This window comes from Oryctolagus cuniculus, chromosome 5, assembly GCF_964237555.1.
Source record: "Oryctolagus cuniculus chromosome 5, mOryCun1.1, whole genome shotgun sequence".
Lineage (NCBI taxonomy): Eukaryota > Metazoa > Chordata > Mammalia > Lagomorpha > Leporidae > Oryctolagus > Oryctolagus cuniculus.
In genome coordinates this window covers 39,765,768-39,785,974 of record NC_091436.1, presented here as the reverse complement: position 1 = coordinate 39,785,974, position 20,207 = coordinate 39,765,768, and the positions used below count along the sequence as shown (strand labels likewise).

At 40.5% G+C, this 20,207-nt stretch overlaps 1 protein-coding gene across 2 annotated transcripts in view; it reads left to right on the top strand.

The window, feature by feature from the left end:
* The window catches only part of LAMA2 (laminin subunit alpha 2), a 707,630-nt gene that overhangs the window by 678,463 nt on the left and 8,960 nt on the right, over positions 1–20,207 (top strand). For both annotated transcript variants that reach the window (XM_070073612.1, XM_051855341.2), the window contains exons 55-59: positions 3,388–3,564; positions 3,811–3,979; positions 17,556–17,668; positions 17,976–18,165; positions 20,009–20,164. In XM_070073612.1, coding sequence (XP_069929713.1) covers positions 3,388–3,564; positions 3,811–3,979; positions 17,556–17,668; positions 17,976–18,165; positions 20,009–20,164 — 805 coding nt within the window. The remainder of the gene's footprint in view (positions 1–3,387; positions 3,565–3,810; positions 3,980–17,555; positions 17,669–17,975; positions 18,166–20,008; positions 20,165–20,207) is intronic.

Below are 20,207 nucleotides of genomic sequence, written 5' to 3'. Positions count from 1 at the left end.
CAGAGCCGAGCTTTAAACCCAGATATGTTTGACTTAAACACCACCTTCTATGTTCAGTGAGCTACTTACTGTTATTCTTACTTGTGACCTTCAAGTTTTAAATTAATTCATATTGATGATATACCACAAATAATTTGGAAATAATTGCTTCCTTCCAACACTTTCCAGACTATAACTGTCTGAAACCCCTCTTCATAGAATCATTAAACTTAAGATTGTCCTTTATCTACCTCTATCTCTCCTCCTCAACTCTCTCACTTGTCTCCCTCTTTTGGTAGCTAATTTCTTGTTACTTTAGCAACTTCTGCTTCTGTACCTGCTTTGCCCTCTGATCCATCTACTGGAGTCTACCTCAGTGGCCAGTAGTTCTAACAGAACAAAAGCCTTCACCCATAAAGGCTTGAAATAGCTGTTTATGTGAATAAGATAAACTGAGTTGGGTTTCTCCTTTGCGACAGCATTCTGCACACAGGTATAGAATCAGGCTTAAAGACTGCAGGGTTGGAGAGAGGTTATAGGAATAATTTGTACTTTCCACAATAAGATCACTATTTGGATAGTACAACCAACTCCTCTTTTTTTTTTTTTAACATTTATTTATTTATTTGAAAGAGTTATGCAGAGAGAGAGGTCTTCCATTCGATGGTTCACTCCCCAGTTGGCCACAATGGCTGGAGCTGCACCCATCCGAAGCCAGGAGCCAGGAGCTTGTTTCCGGTCTCCCATGTGGGTGCAGGGGCCCAAGGACTTGGACCATCTTCTACTGCTTTCCCAGGCCATAGCAGAGAGCTGGATTGGAAGAGGAGCAGCCAGGACTAGAACTGGTGCCCATATGGGATGCCGGCACTTCAGGCCAGAGCATTAACCTGCTGCACCACAGTGCCGGCCCCCAGCCCCTTCTTTCTTAACATCAAAAACATGTTTAATCAGAAAAAAAAAAAAAAATCAGTGCACAGGCAGTTAGTCTAGCAGTTAAGACATCCAGGTCCCACACCAGAGTACCTGGGTTCAAGCCCTCACTCTGGATCCTGACTCCTGCTTCCAATCTGCAACCCCAGGGAGGAAGCAGTAATAGCTCAAGTAATTGGGTTCCTGCCATCCATGTATGAGAACTGGATTGTGTGCCATGCTCCTGGCTCTGGCCCCAACCAGACCCAGCTATATTAGGCATTTAGGGAATGTGCCAGTGGATAGAATCTATCTCTTTCTTTCTCTCCCTCTGCCCCTCAAAAAAAATTCAGGTTTTTTATGTAAATTACTAATTTGGTTGTTTGGCTTTTCATGTAAATTACCAAGGTACTTGCTTGGCTTAATATCTTCTTCCACATATTCTATCCATTTGGGAGCAACTTAGAAAATGTCTTCAAACAATATTTCCAAACAAGAAACAGAATATAAGAATAAAGTATCTAATTATGAAACTCTAACAACTGAAATTCAAAAATAATTACAGCTGACTACTATACACTAAAAAGTAATGTTCAATATGATTTTTTCACATAATGGGCAATAAGTAAAAATTTGTTAAATATTTTAAAGAGCAGGAAAATGAACCAGAAGCATATGGACATGTTCGTCATGTCCTTCTATACAAAAGAACTAAATCAATGATATGGATTTGATGTTCCTAGACTGCAGAATGCAAGCAGGCCTCAACTATGATCTTCTATCAATGCCCTTATTAATTAATACAGCCTCAGGGCACTCCCTTAATTAATGATTTACCCTGTTTGAAGTAGGTATTTTTAGCTCCATTTTATAAATGAATAGAAAGAGACAGCATGATTAAATAATTTGCCCAAGGTCATACAGCTAGTGAGCTTCCACACTCAAAGTTAATTCAGTGTGTTCTTTCTGCGAGCCCTTGTTCATTCTACACCACCACCCTGTATTCTAGTAACAAGGACTTCTCTTAGTAGTCCTGGTCCTTGAGGCAGCACCGGGCTAAAGAGAAGTTTCCACCAGAAAGGGGAGGCCCTTCGGCTCTTTAAAACTCTCACCAAGAGCAAAGATTTCTTCTCCTTGGACCATCTGTCATGGTGGCCTCAGCTCTCATTAAAACCCTTAGGAGCACTGTTTCATCCTGCAAGAGGCCACATTTGCCAAAGGAAACAGAGATGTGGGAGGAGGGGCTTCTCAATGAGTCACACATGCCCGCGACTACATACATACTTTTCTATCAGTGTCATAAAACCACCAACACTGTCAACAGAAGTTGTGACTTTGATTTTTGCCAATGCATTCTTCCACAGACTGCTGAAATAAATGTCATTTCCCCCTATTTTGCCTTTGAAATTAAATTTGACTTGTGCCCTCCATACTCCCCAAGCCATAGCCAAACCCATCTTTTGTTCCATTCTTTTACTTTGGAATTGTACCTAAGTGGGCCAATGACTCAATGCCAATCCAGAGCATTGTTGCTCCAGTTTATTGTTTCCAGTTCCACATGTGGTTTTTGCCTCTTTATAAAATCAAGTAAGATGGCATTATAAAATTGAATTTTCCACCCAAGTACTTTAATTTTCTCCCCAGATATGAAGTAAGTTTTCAGTAATTCATTTATGATCCTCGGGCTAGTGACTAATACTTATGACTAATAGTAAGATGACTTTTGGGATTGACAATGCAAAGCCTGCTTCTAGAACAAAGAGAAAAATGCCTTTGGTCATTTTCATCATCAGAACTCTTTGTCTCTTCCTGATTCTTCGCCCAGGGATCCAAGGATTATTGTGAATAAGTAGTCTGAGGTTCTCAATAAGTAGTGTGTGGGTTATCTCTCATAAGCAAATTAGGGAAATTAATGAAGTAGCCACTAAGGAAAATCCTTGCAAGCAACAATTAGCTTGGTATTCTTGCCTGCCTCTTCTATTCAAAAGCCAGCAGCTACATGCTTTGTAAAATGGACTGTGTTTGCTGTTGATTCCTGCAATCTAAGCTCTCTGGAGTACAGTTGGTCCCCTAGCAAGAAGATAATAGCTAGTACAAACCAAAAAATGGAGAGCCAAACAAAATGGGACCCCATGCTGTGCTAACCCCACTGATCCTGATACAATTAGACATTACTTCACAGTACAAGTTGCCTTGGTTCCTACAGGCTCCTGTGTTGGGCTACAGACTACTGCTGTCACCTCTGCCAGATGTTAATGCTGCAGCTGCACCATTGCCTGGTTTCAGTAAACATCCAGGGAGAGTTAACAAGGGAGGCACCAGACAAGATTTTGAGAAACAATAGCATTTGCTTAGTGCAGAATAACCATCCAATCTTGGCTCACTTCAAAGCTACGGGAGGGACCAGGGAGGTGAGGGTAGCAGGGACGGATTTGATTTCCACCTCTACTGAGTGCTGTATACCTTATTTATACCTGTTTATTTTAAATGTTTTGTCAGCCTCTTTACTGTCCAAATTGACGAAGACAGAAAGTATATGCAAAACCTGACGGCAGAACAGGCCATTGAAGTTAAAAAGCTTTTTGTTGGCGGTGCACCACCAGAATTTCAGCCTTCCCCACTCAGAAATATTCCTCCTTTTGAAGGCTGTGTATGGAATCTCGTTATTAACTCTGTGTAAGTGAAATTCCTTGCTACCGGGTTTTGTTTTGCTGTTGGTGGTGGTGGTGGACGTGGTATGAGATTCACACTTGCATCTGTACTATCTGAAATCATGCATGGGGGAAGGAAACTATAAAGGTCTTCAAGTTAAATTTAGAAAATTGCACTGATGGCCTTAAGAAGGGGAATGGGAGGATCTGATGTCATTGTAAAGAAAGGAGGACAGTGAAAAATAAGGAAAATGTTAATTCTCTTCCATAGTCCCATGGACTTTGCACAGCCCGTGTCCTTCAAAAATGCAGATATTGGTCACTGTGCTCTTCAAAAACCTCCTGAACATGAAAATGGAGCAGTTCCAACTGAAAGAGTCACCCAGCCTGAGCCAGTTCCCACCTCAGCCTTCCCTACACCCACCCCAATTTTGGCACATGTAAGTGATTATATCCTCGTTGCTTTCTAGTTTTTACCCAGAATGTTGAGTCACCTGCAGGACTGTATCAGTAGAGTATACATTGTAGAATATATGCTGGAATTGAGTGAAGGGTACTGTCTGTTAAAGCATATCCTCTTCAAATCTTCTTTCAATTACTTCTATTTACATATATATATATATGCTCTCAATTTTTGTGTATATAAAATAATGTTTTCAGTTGAAAAGTTGGAAAGCACAGAAATATCCCAGAGTCAAGAATAAAAGCCCCCTGTGATGCCACTACATGAGGACAACCTTGTGGATTCTCAGTCCCTCTCCTCTGCAGCTTACACAGATCTCATCCCACATATATGACTTGGAATCCTGCTTTTAAAAATTAATACAGTCAGCTCTCCACATCTACAGATTTTTACCAACTGCAGATCAAAAAAGCCCAAAAAGAATTGTGTCTGTATACAGAATTTTTTTCTTGCCATTATTCTCTAAACAATAACTATTTGCATTAAATTTATATCATATTCAGTATTCAAGTAATCTACAGATAATTAAGTACTCAAGTAATTTCTTGATGCACAGGAGAATATGCTTATGCTATATGTGGATTCTATGCCATTCCATATAAGGAATTAGCATCAGTAGGTGGGTAACCAAGGGGGTCCTGTGGATATCAAGAGATGACTACATGCAACTAAAACTCCTTCTAAATTGTGTGTGTATGTCTATGTTATATATGCACATACACACACATAAAATATTTCATAGTATGTGAAGTAGGTGATCTTTGATGAGAATGTGGGCTGCTGAGTCAGAATGCTTGTGTTCAAATCCAGCCCTCTACCCTAAGATCTATACGAATCTGGGAAAGCCATTTTGGTTAGTTGTGCCTCCATTTCTTCATCTATAAAATGAGGATACCAACAGTGCATATGTCAAAGAGTTATTAGCATAATTTTAAAAGAATACTGTTTTCTAAATGCCTTGCATATACTAGCCATTTAATAAATGGCATAATTATGATATATAGCAATTACTATTGTAACATTTGAAATTGGCTAAGCCATTACCTTCCAATATTATATATCCCTCTGATAACAACTCTGTGAAGTATAAATAATCAATCCATTTTAATTGCATTGTTAAGAATTAGATAGCTTGAGTTAGCTAACCTCCTGACACAGCTAGTAAATGTCAAGATAAGGATTTTAGTCCCATGAGTCCAACTCCAAAGTCTGGCTGTTACCACTATAATGTTTTGACTTTATAATTTATCCTATTCATAAGAGCCCATTGTGGGCTTTTCTCCTTATTTCCAGTTTTTCACTATTGGAAACTATACTGATGAGCACTTCTGTGCAAATATTTATTTCTGATTATTTTCTTAGAATAGATTCAGATATGGAGAGTTATGAAGCCCAGCAATGAATATACCTAAGGTTCTCAATACACCTATCTGAATGGCTTTTCCCAAAGGTTATACCAATTTACATTCTTACCACCACTGAATCAAAAGCTCGGTCTCACTTTGCTCTTGGCAACACACGCACGATATATATAACCCATGCTAAAAATGGTTAGGAAATGTTGTCTTGAGTACAGATTTTGAAAACCTTCTAATATCTCATTCTCTTCCTTGGTTTCCATGAGGGGAGTGGTGGTTCTATAAGCAGTATGCTCCTTGTCATTAGTAATGTTTAGTAAATGAGAAGCTAATGGGTCATCATCCAGGAAAATTTGTCACTCAGCATCATTTCATGTTCCGTAAAATGTAGATATTACACCTATCTTACCTACACCAAGTTGGGTATTTTTTTCTTATTTAATTGAGAGGTAAAGAGACAGACCAAGTTTCTGTTGGCAACAGCCATTGCATCTGAGCTGAAGCCAGGAGCCAGGAATGCAATCCTGGTCTCCAACATGGACGACAGGAGCTCATTTACTTGGGCCATCAGTGCTGCTTCCCAGAGTCTGCATTAGGAGGAAGCTGGAGGCAGAATTCAGTCCCAGTCATTCTGATATGGGATGCAGGTGTCTTAACTGCTTCACTAAATGCCTGCTTCCTATTAATCAAATAATACAATGTACATGGAAGTCCTTTGAAAATTGGAAGCAGCATGCCAACATGGATATTGTGAGGAATCTTTGCATTTACCAAACAATCAGTATGGGTCCATTCTTCTGCCAAGCATTTGTATCCATTGTTTCATTTGATCACCACACACTCTTGTTTTATTTACACTTGGCTATACTAATGGGAATAGTATTTGTCTAAGATCACACAAGCAACTAACAAGTGGGGGCCATCAGTCAGGTGGAGATTAGTTCAAGTTGTTGCTTTCCTTCCAAGGCCTCACTGAGATCTGCCACATGGATTTCAGAATGTCTCCTCAGCTCTTTCATAATATAGTCTCAGGCTAGTTCTTTCCACAGAAAAGGAAAGGTTATTGATCCTCCTTATACATCTTAAAAGCATGAGTTTCCCAGGCTCAAGAATGTTTCCAGTTGAAGAATTCAATATTATCTATAGTTGAATAAACTTTGACCTTGAGGTCTTTCTGACCATTTATAAAACTGTGTCCTAGAGAAAACAGAATCAAGTTTCTATCCATTTCACTTGGCTATAATTGGCTAGAGCACTGGAGATCATCTGGTAAAATCACTATGGCGATTATGAACTCTTGCATGTGACACTAGATGTGGACTTGCCACCTTTGCTTAGACACTTCATTGATAAGGATTTCCTGTTGTTGTGATGAGACAGAGTCTAATTGTAGGAAGCCATGGTTACATTCAAGGAAAACAACATCCTTCTTTTATCCAGGGGTGGCAATTGTCTGGCCCAGGGCTGTGCAGGTCCACCAAATTATTTGGTCTGGCCCTGCCAAAGCAACTGAAGTTGGGGACTCAAAGTTCAACAAATCTATAGCAGGCTAATTTTTAAGTTGATAATTTTGTGTGGCTGCAAATGATGTTATAAATATCTAAATAGCCATTGGCAGGAAAAAAAGTTCCCTACCCCTAACATTGTTTATATTTTCTCTGTTGTTTCTTCAAGGATTTAAAAATAGCTATCTTCACCCTCAATAGGTTAAATATTCCATAAACTCAGGTATTGCTTATATAACCTAATTTCTAATTACCATATCCTTAATGAACAATATTTTCAGCTTTAAATAGCCCTTACAAAATATAGTACCTAGAATAGACCTTACTACGCAAAATGATCAGCTCAGGAGACACTGAAATTCTCCCTTAGTCTATTGGATTTCTATCAATGCACCTGCAAATGTTTTCATGGATTTAACAGCTGCAGTATGCTGTTGAATATTAATTAGGTACCCTATTTGATCAAGTAATACCTTGTGGATTTTATCAGTGGAACTTCCTTCATCCAGGTCGCTCAGCATGTTGGTGTAGGTTTGGGTTTTGTTTTGTTTGGCTTGGCTTTTAAAAGGAAAATTCTGCTAGACTCCATTGATCATTTTACTTTTCTAAGTCCCAAGCAAATATTGCTTTATAGGGGATCTCAAGCACATCCCTCTGTAGTTTCTAAAGAACACAGCCTATCTTTTCTGAAAATAAAGATTCTTGCTCCTCTGGGTCTGGAGTTCTTCACTCATGTGAGTTTTCTTATAACCTTCTGGTTTTTTGTTATAATTATTAACAATGTCCAAAATTGCATGTGTGTAATATTTGTACATAGCCTAGAACTCAGGAATAGTCTCTAGAATGAATTGCTTTAATCTCTCAGGTCCGCATTTACTAATGATGGGAGGTTGGGAAATTCCCCTCACCTCTCCATGCCTCGGTTCCTTCCTCTGTAAAATAGAGATGACAGAGGCACCTGCCTCCCTGGGCTGTGGTAAAGATTGAGTCAGTATATGTAAAACAACCAGGAAAATGTCCTGTACTTAGGAAGGGTGATAGAAGTGTTTGTTCTTACTGGGAAAATTTTGCAAAGCTCCTTGGTACATGTTTGTATAAGTGAGGAAACAGAGGCTGAGAATTTAAATTGCCCCAGGCGATCCACCCAAAACAGGCCCTGACTTGCCCAGGAGCCTGCGCTAACCTTTACCCAGGCTGTGGTTCTAGGAAGGGCATGGCACCCACATACTCAGTCATCGTTCTCCTGCTCTGACCTTTTATTCCCCCCCCCCAAAAATCCTTTATTTGAGGAATACAAACTTCTTGCATTTCATAAGTGCAACTTTAGGAATATAGTGATTCTTCACACCAAAACTAGACTCCCACCCCTCCTCCCCCTCCCTCTCCCATTCCCACTCATTCTCCACTAAGATCCATTTTCAATTAACTTTATACACAGAAGACCAACTCTATAGTAAGTAAAGAGTTCAACAATTTGCACACACAAAAATAAACTGTTCCTCAACAGTTGAGACAAGAGCTGTTCAAAGTCATTGCATCTCCAGTTAATTTCACTTTTGAGAAACTTAACATTAAATAACCACCCAAGAATGATACATCTTTTGCAAGCACTTAGACATAACTACAATTTATGAGAATAAGAATGTCCTCCATTTAATACATTTAAAGAAAATAAGCACTAGAGAACAAGTTTTATAATTAAGGAAGCACATAAGAAAACAAGCAATGGAGTTGGACACTTAGGCATAACTAAAACTTATAAGACATAAGAATATCCTCCACTTAATACACTAAAATGAAATAAATCTTTGAACAAGTTTTACTGTTAACTCTCATAATACAACTCTGAGGACAGAAGTCCTGCATGGGAAGTTAGTGCACAGTGACTCTGGTTGTTAATTTAACAATTAACACTCTTATGTATGACATCAGTAATCACCTGAGGCTCTTGACATGAGCTGCCTAGGCTATGGAAGCCTTTTGAATCCACAAACTCCATCAGACAAGGCCATAAGCAAAGTGGAAGTTCTTTCCTGCCCTCAGAGAAAAGTACATTTTTGATGATCCCTTCTTTCCACTGGGGTCTCACCCACAGAGGTCCTTCATGTAGGACATTTTTTGCCACAGTGTCTTGGCTTTCCATGCCTGAAATGCTCCCCTAGTCTTTCCAGGTAGACCAGATTGCCTGAAGAGCTGATTCTGAGGTCACAGTGCTACTTAAAGCGATTGTCATTCTATGAGTCTGCATGTGGACTGATTCCCATGTTGGAGCATTCACTCTTTTTTAATTCTATTATTATTACCAGACATTTAATCCTATTTATATGATCACTTTAATACTTAATCTCGGCCAGCGCTGTGGCTCAATAGGCTAATCCTCCGCCTAGCGGTGCCGGCACACCAGGTTCTAGTCCCAGTCGGGGCGCCGGATTCTGTCCCGGTTGCCCCTCTTCCAGGCTAGCTCTCTGCTGTGGCCCGGGAAGGCAGTGGAGGATGGCTCAGGGGCTTGGGCCCTGCACCCCATGGGAGACCAGGAGAAGCACCTGGCTCCTGGCTTTGGATCAGCGCAGTGCGCCGGCCGCAGTGTATCGGCTGTGGCAGCCATTGGAGGGTGAACCAACGGCAAAGAAAGACCTTTCTCTCTGTCTCTCTCTCTCTGTCCACTCTGCCTGTCAATAAAAAAAAAAAAAAAACTTAATCTCATCCACGTGATCACTTTAACACTTAAAGTGCTATTTTTAGCACCCAGCTTAATGGGATCTGGGGTCCCATGGCAAGTTTTTAAACTGTACCCTTAGAAGTAACTCTGTAAGAATACATGCAGAACTATAGAGCTTTACAGTTACAAACTTCATACACTTCATAATTAGAACTTTAGGAACATGGTGATTCTTCCCACCATACCCACCCTCCCAACCACACTCCTATCCCTCATCCTCCTCCCTCTGTTATTCCCACTCCTATTTTTTCTAAGTATTTTCAATTAACTTTATATACATATAGATTACACCTCACACCCATTAGACTGGCTTTCACACAGAAATCAACAAACAACAAATGTCAGGATGTGGGGGAAAAGGTACCCTAATCCACTGTTGGTGGGAATGTAAACTGGTAAAGCCACTATGGAAGACAGTATGGAGATACCTCAGAAATTTGAATATAGACCTACCATATGACCCAGCCACCCCACTCCTGGGAATTTACCCAAGGGAAATGAATTCAGCATATGAAAGGCTTATCTGCACCCCCATGTTTATTGCACCTCAATTCACAATAGCTAAGACATGGAATCAACCCAAATGCCCATCAACTGAAGACTGGATAAAGAAATTATGGGATATGTATACCATGAAATACTACACAGTGGTAAAAAAAAAATGAAGTCCAGCATTTGCAACAAAATGGATGAATCTGGAAAACATCATACGTATTGAAATAAGTCAGTCCCAAAGGGACATGTTCCCCCTGACCTGTGATAACTGATAGAGCACCTAAAGGCAGTTTGTAGAAGTGAACTTGACACTTTGAGAAGCAGTGATTTTGAACAGCCTTTGTCTTGACTGTTGAGGAACAGGTTTCTTGTGTTTTTTTTCTTTTTTTAACCTTCTGTTTTAATCTGATTTCCATTGTTTCCCAACAGTGTATGCTTTAACTTTTCTGAAAACAGCAAATTCCACTTAGTAGATGAGAAACAAGAAAGAGAGTTGAGTAGTAGCCCAATTGCTTGGTTTGCAAAAGATTGTAAGCCATTTATGGTAGAAAAGACCCTAAGGATTCCAACTCTAAGTTTACACCTGAGGGAAAAAAGCCCAAGAACATATAACCCAGCCCTACACATGAATGACAGTTTGCACTAAAATACAAATACTAAATTCTAACTTGTTTCTCCCCTTCTCTTAGAACATCATAATTTTAACTGTGTGGCCAGAATCATAATTTTCAAACTTTCCATCTCTCCTGAATCACATGGTATTTAGTTTCACATCATGAAGCCATATGTATCTTTCCTTTTAATTTGTTTTCTTATTTTCTCTCTTTTGTAGGAAGAGGTGTATCTTTTTGAAAGTTACTAAAATCTTGGAGTTTGCCTATAAGAATATTTATTAAGAACCTATGAACTGCAATAATTAGTAAGACACCATGATTGTGAGCCAGAGAGGGAGGCAAAGCACTCTGCATTTCCTGCCACAGCACACCTACACTCTCAGTGAACTCTGGCAGGTTCCTTGTCTCATCAGATTGTAAGACAACCCTTTGAAAAATAACAAGTATATCTACCTTGAAGGATAATTATGAAGAAATAAATTAAACATAATTTTCAAAGCATCTAGCACAATTCCTGGAACATGGTAACATTACATCATTAATTTTTCTATCTTTTTTAACTTTTATTTAATGAATATAAATTTCCAAAGTACGATTTATGGATTACAATGGCTTCCCCCACATACCGTCCCTCCCACCCACTACCCTCCCCTTTCCCACTCCCTCTCCCCTCCATTCACATCAAGATTCATTTTCGATTATCTTAATATACAGAAGATCAGCTTAGTATACATTAAGTAAGGATTTCAACAGTTTGCTCTCACACAGAAACATAAAGTGAAAAATAATAGATGATTTTTTTTAAAATGATGATGAAATCAGATCAGACCTATTGTCATGTTTAATCCCAGTGAGAGTCAAGTTGGGAGTTGATAATTTCTTTTTTTTTTTTTTTTTTTTTTTTTACAGAGGATCAGTTTCGTATACATTAAGTAAAGATTTCAACAGTTTGCACCCCCATAGAAACACAAAGTGAAATATATTGTTTGAGTACTCATTATAGCATTAAATCTCAATACACAGCACTTTAAGGACAGAGATCCTACATGAGGAGTAAGTGCACAGTGACTCCTGTTGTTGACTTTACCAATTGACTCTCCTGTCTATGGCCTCAGTAATCTCCCTATGCTCCAGTCATGAGTTTCCAAGGCTATGGAAGCCCTCTGAGTTCTCCGACTCTTATCTTGTTTAGACACGGTCATAGTCAAAGTGGAGGTTCTCTCCTCCCTTCAGAGAAAGGTACCTCCCTCTTTGAAGACCTGTTCTTTCCACTGGGATCTCACTCGCAGAGATCTTTTGCCAGAGTGTCTTGGCTTTCCATGCCTGAAATACTCTCATGGGCTTTTCAGCCAGATCTGAATGCCTTTAGGGCTGATTCTGAGGCCAGAGTGCTATTTAGGACATCTGCCATTCTATGAGTCTGCTGAGTATCTCACTTCCCATGTTGGATCACTCTCCCCTTTATTTATTCCATCGGTTATAATTTTTCTATCTTTAAAAAATATTTACTTGAAAAGCAGAATGATAGGTAGAGACAGATAGGAAATTTCCCATCTGCTGATACACTCCCAAATGCTCACAACAGCCAGGGCTGGGAAAGGAACTCCATCTAGGTCTCCCACATGGGTGGTAGGGGCCCAAGTACCTGGGCCATCATTTGGTGCCTCCCAGGCACATTAGCACAAAGCTTGATGGGAAGTGTGGAGCAGCTGGGACTCAAACTGGCACTGCAATAGGAGATGTGGGAATTCCAAGCTGTGACTCAGTGCTCAGCCCTGTATTAATTTTTCTGTGTTAACTACTTAGCTTCATCTTTCACACTTCTATGGTGGGGGCCAGTACTAAGAAAAAGGAGGAATGGTGGTGAATATTCCATTTTTAAACAATTACAGACTCCAAATGTGACATAGTTAATAGATTTCATGTCTCCCCTAATTTTCTTACCATTTTTAATCAGCATTTAAATGATTAAAAACTAAGGCTTCCAGGTTTATTCCTGAAGTGAGAACTGCCTGTAATTGCTCCACGTTTGTTCTAGCAGAGTTTACAGGAATGACCTCTTGTTCTCTGTGCCCTTCTTTTTCTCCTTTATACCTCTCACACCCAACTCCAGTAGCAGTGTGCAGTTTGATGACAGCATTGATTGCAGTCCCGGGCAACTCAAGAGTATCTTGGGAAAGCCCTGTTCTATGAAATGGGTGTCAATACTCTGAGTAATGTATATTAGAATCTCATAAAGGACATTTGTGCAGATTATCTCATTTTATAGTATGGTGTCTGCTCTGCTCTTTATGCTTCGTATTCTTTAGACCATTTATAACTGGAGAAAACATTTCTGTGTATTACAATGGTGGGTATTTCAAATAGAGGATGGCAAATCATAGGATACATCAAAGTCTGGACTTTGAATATTACAGAAATGTACTGATGTGTCAAAATGTGACAAGTTCTCTGCAAGTTCTGTGCACTGTTTATACCCAACCTTAATAACAAGCATAGCCTATGTGGACTTGGATTCACTGATCTGGATGCATTTGTTTACTTGAATTTTACTGGAAAGTTGAACTGTGAACCTACAAGTTTAAAATGTGAAAACGAAGAACAATAGAAGTAGTCATGAAGAACTCCTATGTTGATAGCAGCTCTGGGAACTGGGTGAAGAAGTGGGCAGAGAAAGAAAGAATAGAGCAAAAGAAAGTGATTCCTCTAACAGCTTTAATGCTACAACTTTGAAGGCTGAGGACAATCAAGGCTAAGGGATCAGTCAGTTGGATACAGATATGGGTTTAAAGGAAAAACACTATTTCCCATACTCCAAGAAATGTCTCTTAAGGCATTAGTGTGTAAATATTACTGTAAATACCCAGAACCCTCCAAAAGAACTCATGTGCAGGAAGTTATCAAAATATAAGTTCTCAATAACAGCTTAAGTAGAGAGATATTTTAGAACAATGAAGTCAGTGCTATGAAAAGTATCTTCTACTCAGTATGCATCCATCAAGAAGATCATCATAAAGCATCAGATATGATTTTAGCCCACATTTGTTAAGGGGATTATTGGTTCATGAGAAAAGAAAGTTATGCAATTTTTATGGCGACTTGTCATTTGGTGCTTTCAAGAACAAAGATGCCAGTCTTGACAAACGCCACTTAAATCTCTGCTCTGAACCTATCTACATTCAAGGGATGCTTATCAATGAATCACAGGCTTCCATGAATCCAATAACTCATTTCCAAATGTCAGCCACCAACCAGCAGTATGAAATGACCACTATTTTATTCTGACCTGAAATGTGTGACAATGCGTGAATGACAAGATTTTCAGGTTCCTTGCTGATCTTTTTTTTACACTGTTCACTTCTCCAAATCTAGCTTGTGGGGAACTCAGCTTCCTTCAGAATCACCTCCAGCCACGCCACTGTTTCCTCAGTAGGTGTCCTGCCACAGCACACTTCCCACCCCAGTTCTGTCTGCTTGCAATTGTCACCTGCCAAGCAAGACAAATAAGTAAGCAAGCACATGTGTCCTTTCTTATGTTCTTCCCCCAAATACATGCAGTCCCCACAAGGTGGCAGAATTGTAACATGTTGAGATTGATGAGCCTCTGTTGCGATCCTGATTTTTTTTTCCTGTTGTTTTAACACATTTCAGCAACCAGTGTTTCCAAAATAACACAAATAAAACATCACGTCCATTAAGTTGATATTTCCCCTCAAGCTCACATTAGCTGAGAAGGGAAAGATTAATTTCTCAATGACCATTCTTTAAAAGTTCCTTAATATCACCTCATCAGAAGGTCTTTTCCTACCTCTTCTCTTGCTTAGCTACATTTCCTTGGGAAGCGGGGTTGAAAACATCCTTACAGACAAGATGGTTTTATTCTTATGCAAAGCACAGCACAATTCCTTTTCCATCTCACATGTTTCCCATTAAAATGATAGTAGCTAAGAGACAGGCATTTGACCTGCTAGTCAGAATGCCCTCACTCTGCATTGCAATGCTTGGGGGTGGGGGAGGGGAAAGGAGGGAGTCTAGGTTCTACTCCAATCCCAGCTTCCTTCTCATGCGCCCCCTGTGAGGAGGAGGTGATAGCTCAAGTAGTTGAGGACCCTGCCACCCACATGAGTTCCCCGATCCCTGCTCTTGCCACTGTGGGCATTTGGGAGGGAATCAGAGGATGAGAGTGCGTGCTCACCCTCTTTCTCAAAAACTTAGTGTTAGGAGGTAAATAAAAGCTTGAGCTGCAGGGTGAGTGACTCCACCCTGGGGGAGATGTAGAAAGGAGGAAGGGAGAAGTATACTAAACAGCAGGCAAACTGCTGGAATGGTGCTGCCCCACACTCACCCTCCAAACTGACCTGGTTCTGACCCATCCGGGGAAAATTGTGCAAGGAACACACAATACAATCTATCTCCCCTTTAACCAAATAAGAGGAGGGAATCTAGATTAGCACCAAAATACTGGCATACTAGAAGTCATTGTTTTCTTCCCATTTAATCCAAAAACCCTCTTTGATGGACACCTCTGAGACTTTTTATAAAGGTGATAGTTTATTAAAGCAATATTGATGATATCCATCCTGATGCAAATCCATGATAGAAAGCATCAATTTGGCTATCCTAAAAGAAACGAAAAATGAGGTTTTTCTACCTCGAGGTTACCTATCAGTTTGTTACCATTCTCTTCCGTAGCACTGGCCGAGCTGAGAACAGCCTTGCGTCTGCTCCTCTTGAGGCTTCCTGTGCAACAGTAAGATGGGACAGACACAGACACAGACACACACACACACACACACACACCCAGCAGGCACTTTCTACCTACGTTCCCAGGAGGTGTGTCCTGTTATCTTCAAAGGACCTTAACAAAGCTCCTGTCTTTTCTGGTCAAAACTTTTAAGTTGGGCCTCTCCCCAGTCAGCAGATCCACTAGAATGTGACCAAGAGCTGCTGCCTAGCTCAGAACAAGATGTGGAAACACGTGTCCAGTCTACCAACAAGAGAAGTCATCGCGGTGTTTGGGAAAGACAAAAGCTTTCCACAACATCAAGCTGCTACCGATAAAAGACGTCATCTTTACAACTGCCCCTTTGGTCCTTTACAAAGTCAAATTAGAAAACGAAGTCTATATTGATATTTACATATTGTAACTGGGTGAGTGACAGACATGGCAATCACCTACCGGTGTTTTTCTTTTAGGTAATACATTACTGTTCCCTAATTCCTGTGCATCTAGTAACCTTTCCGGCCCTGCGACTCTCAAAGCAGAGAGTTTGGAGATGCTTTGGGTGGAATTCTGCCCCCAGTGGATTCCTGGCCGATGAGATTCTCTTAGAGATGTCTGAGGACTGCAGGCTACGTCTGTTTGTTGAGATGGTCCTCCGTACAGGAAATAGCATGAGCGCTTAAAAAATGATCCCAATTCTATTAATAGCCTCACTGAGGGCTGAGGCATTAAGTCACCACAACCTTGCCATTCAGGCTCTTTCTGCAGGCAGTGTAATAAAAAAGGTACAGCTCTGTGAATGTATAGCATTTTCCTGTCCTACTCACTGGGTTTTTGCATAGCTGTGTGAATTCCAGTCACAGTCTGCCCTTTATAATGGACCATCTCCTGGGAAGCAGGAAGGGAAACACTTCCAGGAAGCCCAATTTTATAGCATTTCACACCACTTGAAGCCTTTTACCTGCTGTGGCAGAGTGCTCCATTTGACTACGCTCAGGAGAAAAGGCAACCAGGCTTTTCGGCTGCAAATGCAAAGTTCCCGTGTTGCTGATGAAGTCACCTCCAAGGTGACTCCTTGGGAAGAAAGACACTACATCAAAAGGCTGCCTGGGCTTGTTGGGGAACCTGTGCTGAGTCAGCTATCAGTGGGGCAGTGGCCCGATCCAGAGCTATTAAGCACAGATCTTAAAAAACAGATGTGCTGGGGAGAATGTGCAGGTTATTTTCTCATGTATTGTGCATTCTAAACTACTTCCTAAACCCCCTGTGACATCAATCTATCTTGTGAAAATAGAGAACAGGAGAAGTTGTGGCCTTGGCCATTTAAGGAACCTTGATTATTGATTGAGCTGGGTGTTGCATGTAGCCAAATATATTCCAGTTAGCCAGGACCCAGTTCGAAATGAACATGCAGGGCTCCTTGTTGAAAAATTGTTACGAATCGTGAGGTAGCGACAGCGGAGCATTCAACCAAGTGACTGCACAGCCCTGCACCTAGCTGTCCCTCTTAAACACCCTGGGAAGCAGATCTTTGAACAGTGGCAGTTGAAATGGTGTATGGTGGGTTACATTTAAAAATCTGCGAGGTTGCCTAGCAACTGACTGCAGGCCTGAATGGGCTGACTTGCAGGTTTTGATACACCATCTTGAAAGTCTAAATTCATGGCAACCTTCTAGTGGACTGATAATTTTCAAGGGAGAGTAATATCGTGTGAGATGGAAATAGGGAGGGCGAGGAGGAACAATTTTTCTACTCATAACCCTGGGTGGCTACCTTGTCATTTTCCTTGTTCAGTCTCCTAGGAATAAGACTGTACATAAGTGAAGTGCAAGTGAAAAGGAAATTCTAGTTTCCTCAGAAACAACAATCTATTTCCTTCGAGGAAAATGAAAATGTGAATAAATATTGTTGAGCACATTCATTTAGCAATTCAAAGGGGCGATATCAGAAAACTAATTCCCATTCACGGGTAATAAGTGCCTTCTATCTAGTAGAAAACAGATGAGTGAGAGATGGTTTTTATTCTGAAGGAACTTACGATTATATGAGGACATTGGGATAAAAAAGAATTAGCAGTGCTATGTCTTTAAAGAATTGAGTCCATCATTGCCTGATTTTCTCTCCTTGATGTTTTATAGGGTCCTTGTGCTGCAGAATCAGCACCAGCTCTTTTGATGGGGAGTAAGCAGTTTGGGCTTTCAAAAAACAGTCACATCGCAATCGCATTTGATGACACCAAAGTTAAAAACCGGTATGTATTTTTTTTTTTTTTTTTGCAATACTGGATAAGAGCTGAAAAAATAATGGACTGAGGATTCATGTTTAATCAGGTTTAATAAACTGAATTTATTCATTAATGAGTCTAGGGTTTATGTCTTATAATTTATTCCCTACAGTTCTCAGTGAATTAAATTTGTGTGAGCCGACAGTGCGCAGTTTAAGAAATCAGTAGCCCTGAGATTTTACTCATGTGCCCATGATTGGATACCACTACACCTTCCTTAAAGAGCACTCTCATTTCCTGTTTGCCTTTACATTCTTTTTTTTTTCCCCCACAGCCTCACAATTGAGCTAGAAGTGCGAACTGAAGCTGAATCAGGCTTGCTGTTTTACATGGCTCGGATCAATCATGCGGATTTTGCTACAGTTCAGCTGAGAAATGGATTCCCCTACTTCAGTTATGATTTGGGCAGTGGGGACACCAGCACCATGATCCCCAGCAGAATCAATGATGGCCAGTGGCACAAGGTAATGGTCCCAGGCAAGTTGGCAGTACTCTCAGGTGGCAGCCATTGGCATTCCTCTGGTGCCAGTACCTTGGGCCAGTGGAGACACTCACCCTGGAATGTGCCGCCGGGCTAAAAAATAAAGCAAGTGTCTTATACAGCTGCCTCAACCGTAGAAAATGTGAGGAGACGAGTGAGTTTGTATTTGACCTCTTTGCTCTATGTCTGTGGTTCCAAAACATCTGTCAAGACAACAGAGTGTTTTCATCATCAAACTATGCATCCAGTTTAAAGGAATAGATTGAGTTTGAGATTACATTTTCCTAATTTGAAGTTGCCAAAAGACCTCTCTTTATGAAATAGTATCTGGCGAAAGTGAAAGTTGACAACATTAAGATAGGCCCAACACAGACTGCCCACCCCCAACCCCACTGTATACTGATCTGTGAGAACCCAAGGTCTGCCAATCTCTGTTCTATCATGTTTAAAGGGCTCCAAGGTATCGTTTCATTTGGAACAACTTCTAAAATGTTGGCCTTACCCCTGGAAACTGGTACAATAATGGGCACAGACGGCTCATTTGCCAGCCTACTGTCCTCTTTGGCAGGACTGCAAATAGATAATCTACTGCCTGATTAAAACAAAAACTCACAATTTGTCTCTGCACCTGTGATCGCCTATTAAGTAAAGCTTCCCTAGGCAGACCACTAAAAGGTTTTGCAAAGCAGGATATTATTGATGTTAGATTTGATATATTCACACTTGGACTTGTCATACTATATCGAAAGCCAACAAATCTGAAAAAAAAAAAAAAAAAAACAACACCCCAAAAATTCAAAGTCAACCAGTTGGTTGGTTACCTTAGAAATAAGAAATGAAATCTTTGTATTTGCTTGGGCACTTATGACATGCAATACTGTTTCTAATGAAGCAGCTCTCATTAAGGGTTATTCTCAACTCTGGCTAATAGTGTAATAAATACGACATGAGAAAAAGACATATTGATGGGACACAATGCGGCTTGGATTAAGAAAAGGACCTTAAATGCTATAATTAAGTCAAATTAGGGATGGATTTTATTTTTGAAGGTTTTAAAGAGATCACTTCCCAAACCAGAATAGAGAGCGTAAAATGAGGCGTTAAATTTCTCTAATCCTGATCCGGACCCATCTTCAAATCATCACTGTACTCCAGCATTTCATAGGCTTCCATGCTCCTTTTCCAAAAGTCAGATCAGAGAGTCTTCTAGGCAAGCCAGTCTTCACACCCCTTACTTGATTCTGTCCCAGAAGAGGATTCACTCCACCAGCATCATTTCTGCATCCGTCAGGTTTCCGTCTTCCTTCCCGACTTTGTGGAGGTCACCGCTGCAGGACTGGCGGTGCCTTTGCTACGCCCTTCTCTTCCTTTCATTCTGTACCAGAGGGGCCCATTCGGCCATGGGATGCAACACATCCAAAACTGTGCTCTGAGTCCAGGTTTTGCTCAAACTTAGGCACTTTTCAAACTGCTCGTAGATTTTGCTAGCTCAGTTAACTCATGGCACTGCTATCAGTCTGCAGGTCTCCTTACAACATGCCTAGCTCTTGAAAACTATGCACATTTGGCAGCCTATAAACAGACTTCAACCAAAAATTTAAGCAGGAATTTTTTTTTAAAGTTCCTTTGGAAATGATAGTCCTAGAAGACATTGTTTGAGATATTAGGTAAAACATTTCCTTTTGCCTACATTGTGAGGTTAGCACATACCAGGTACTCTGTAATTTTACTCTTTGGAAATATCTAAAAATATTCTTAGGTCTTATACTCTGCAGGTTGGAAATTTGTTTAAGGTCAGCATTGATGGTTCCTCCTCTTTTTTGTAGATCAAGATCACGCGAGTTAAGCAAGAAGGAATTCTTTCTGTAGATGATGTATCTAACAGAACCATCAGTCCCAAGAAAGCGGATATCCTGGATGTTGTGGGGATGCTCTACGTTGGTGGACTTCCCGTCAACTACACTACCCGCAGAATTGGGCCAGTGAGTGTCTGGTAGCTTCTTTGTCGCCTAACGCTCTGGAGGA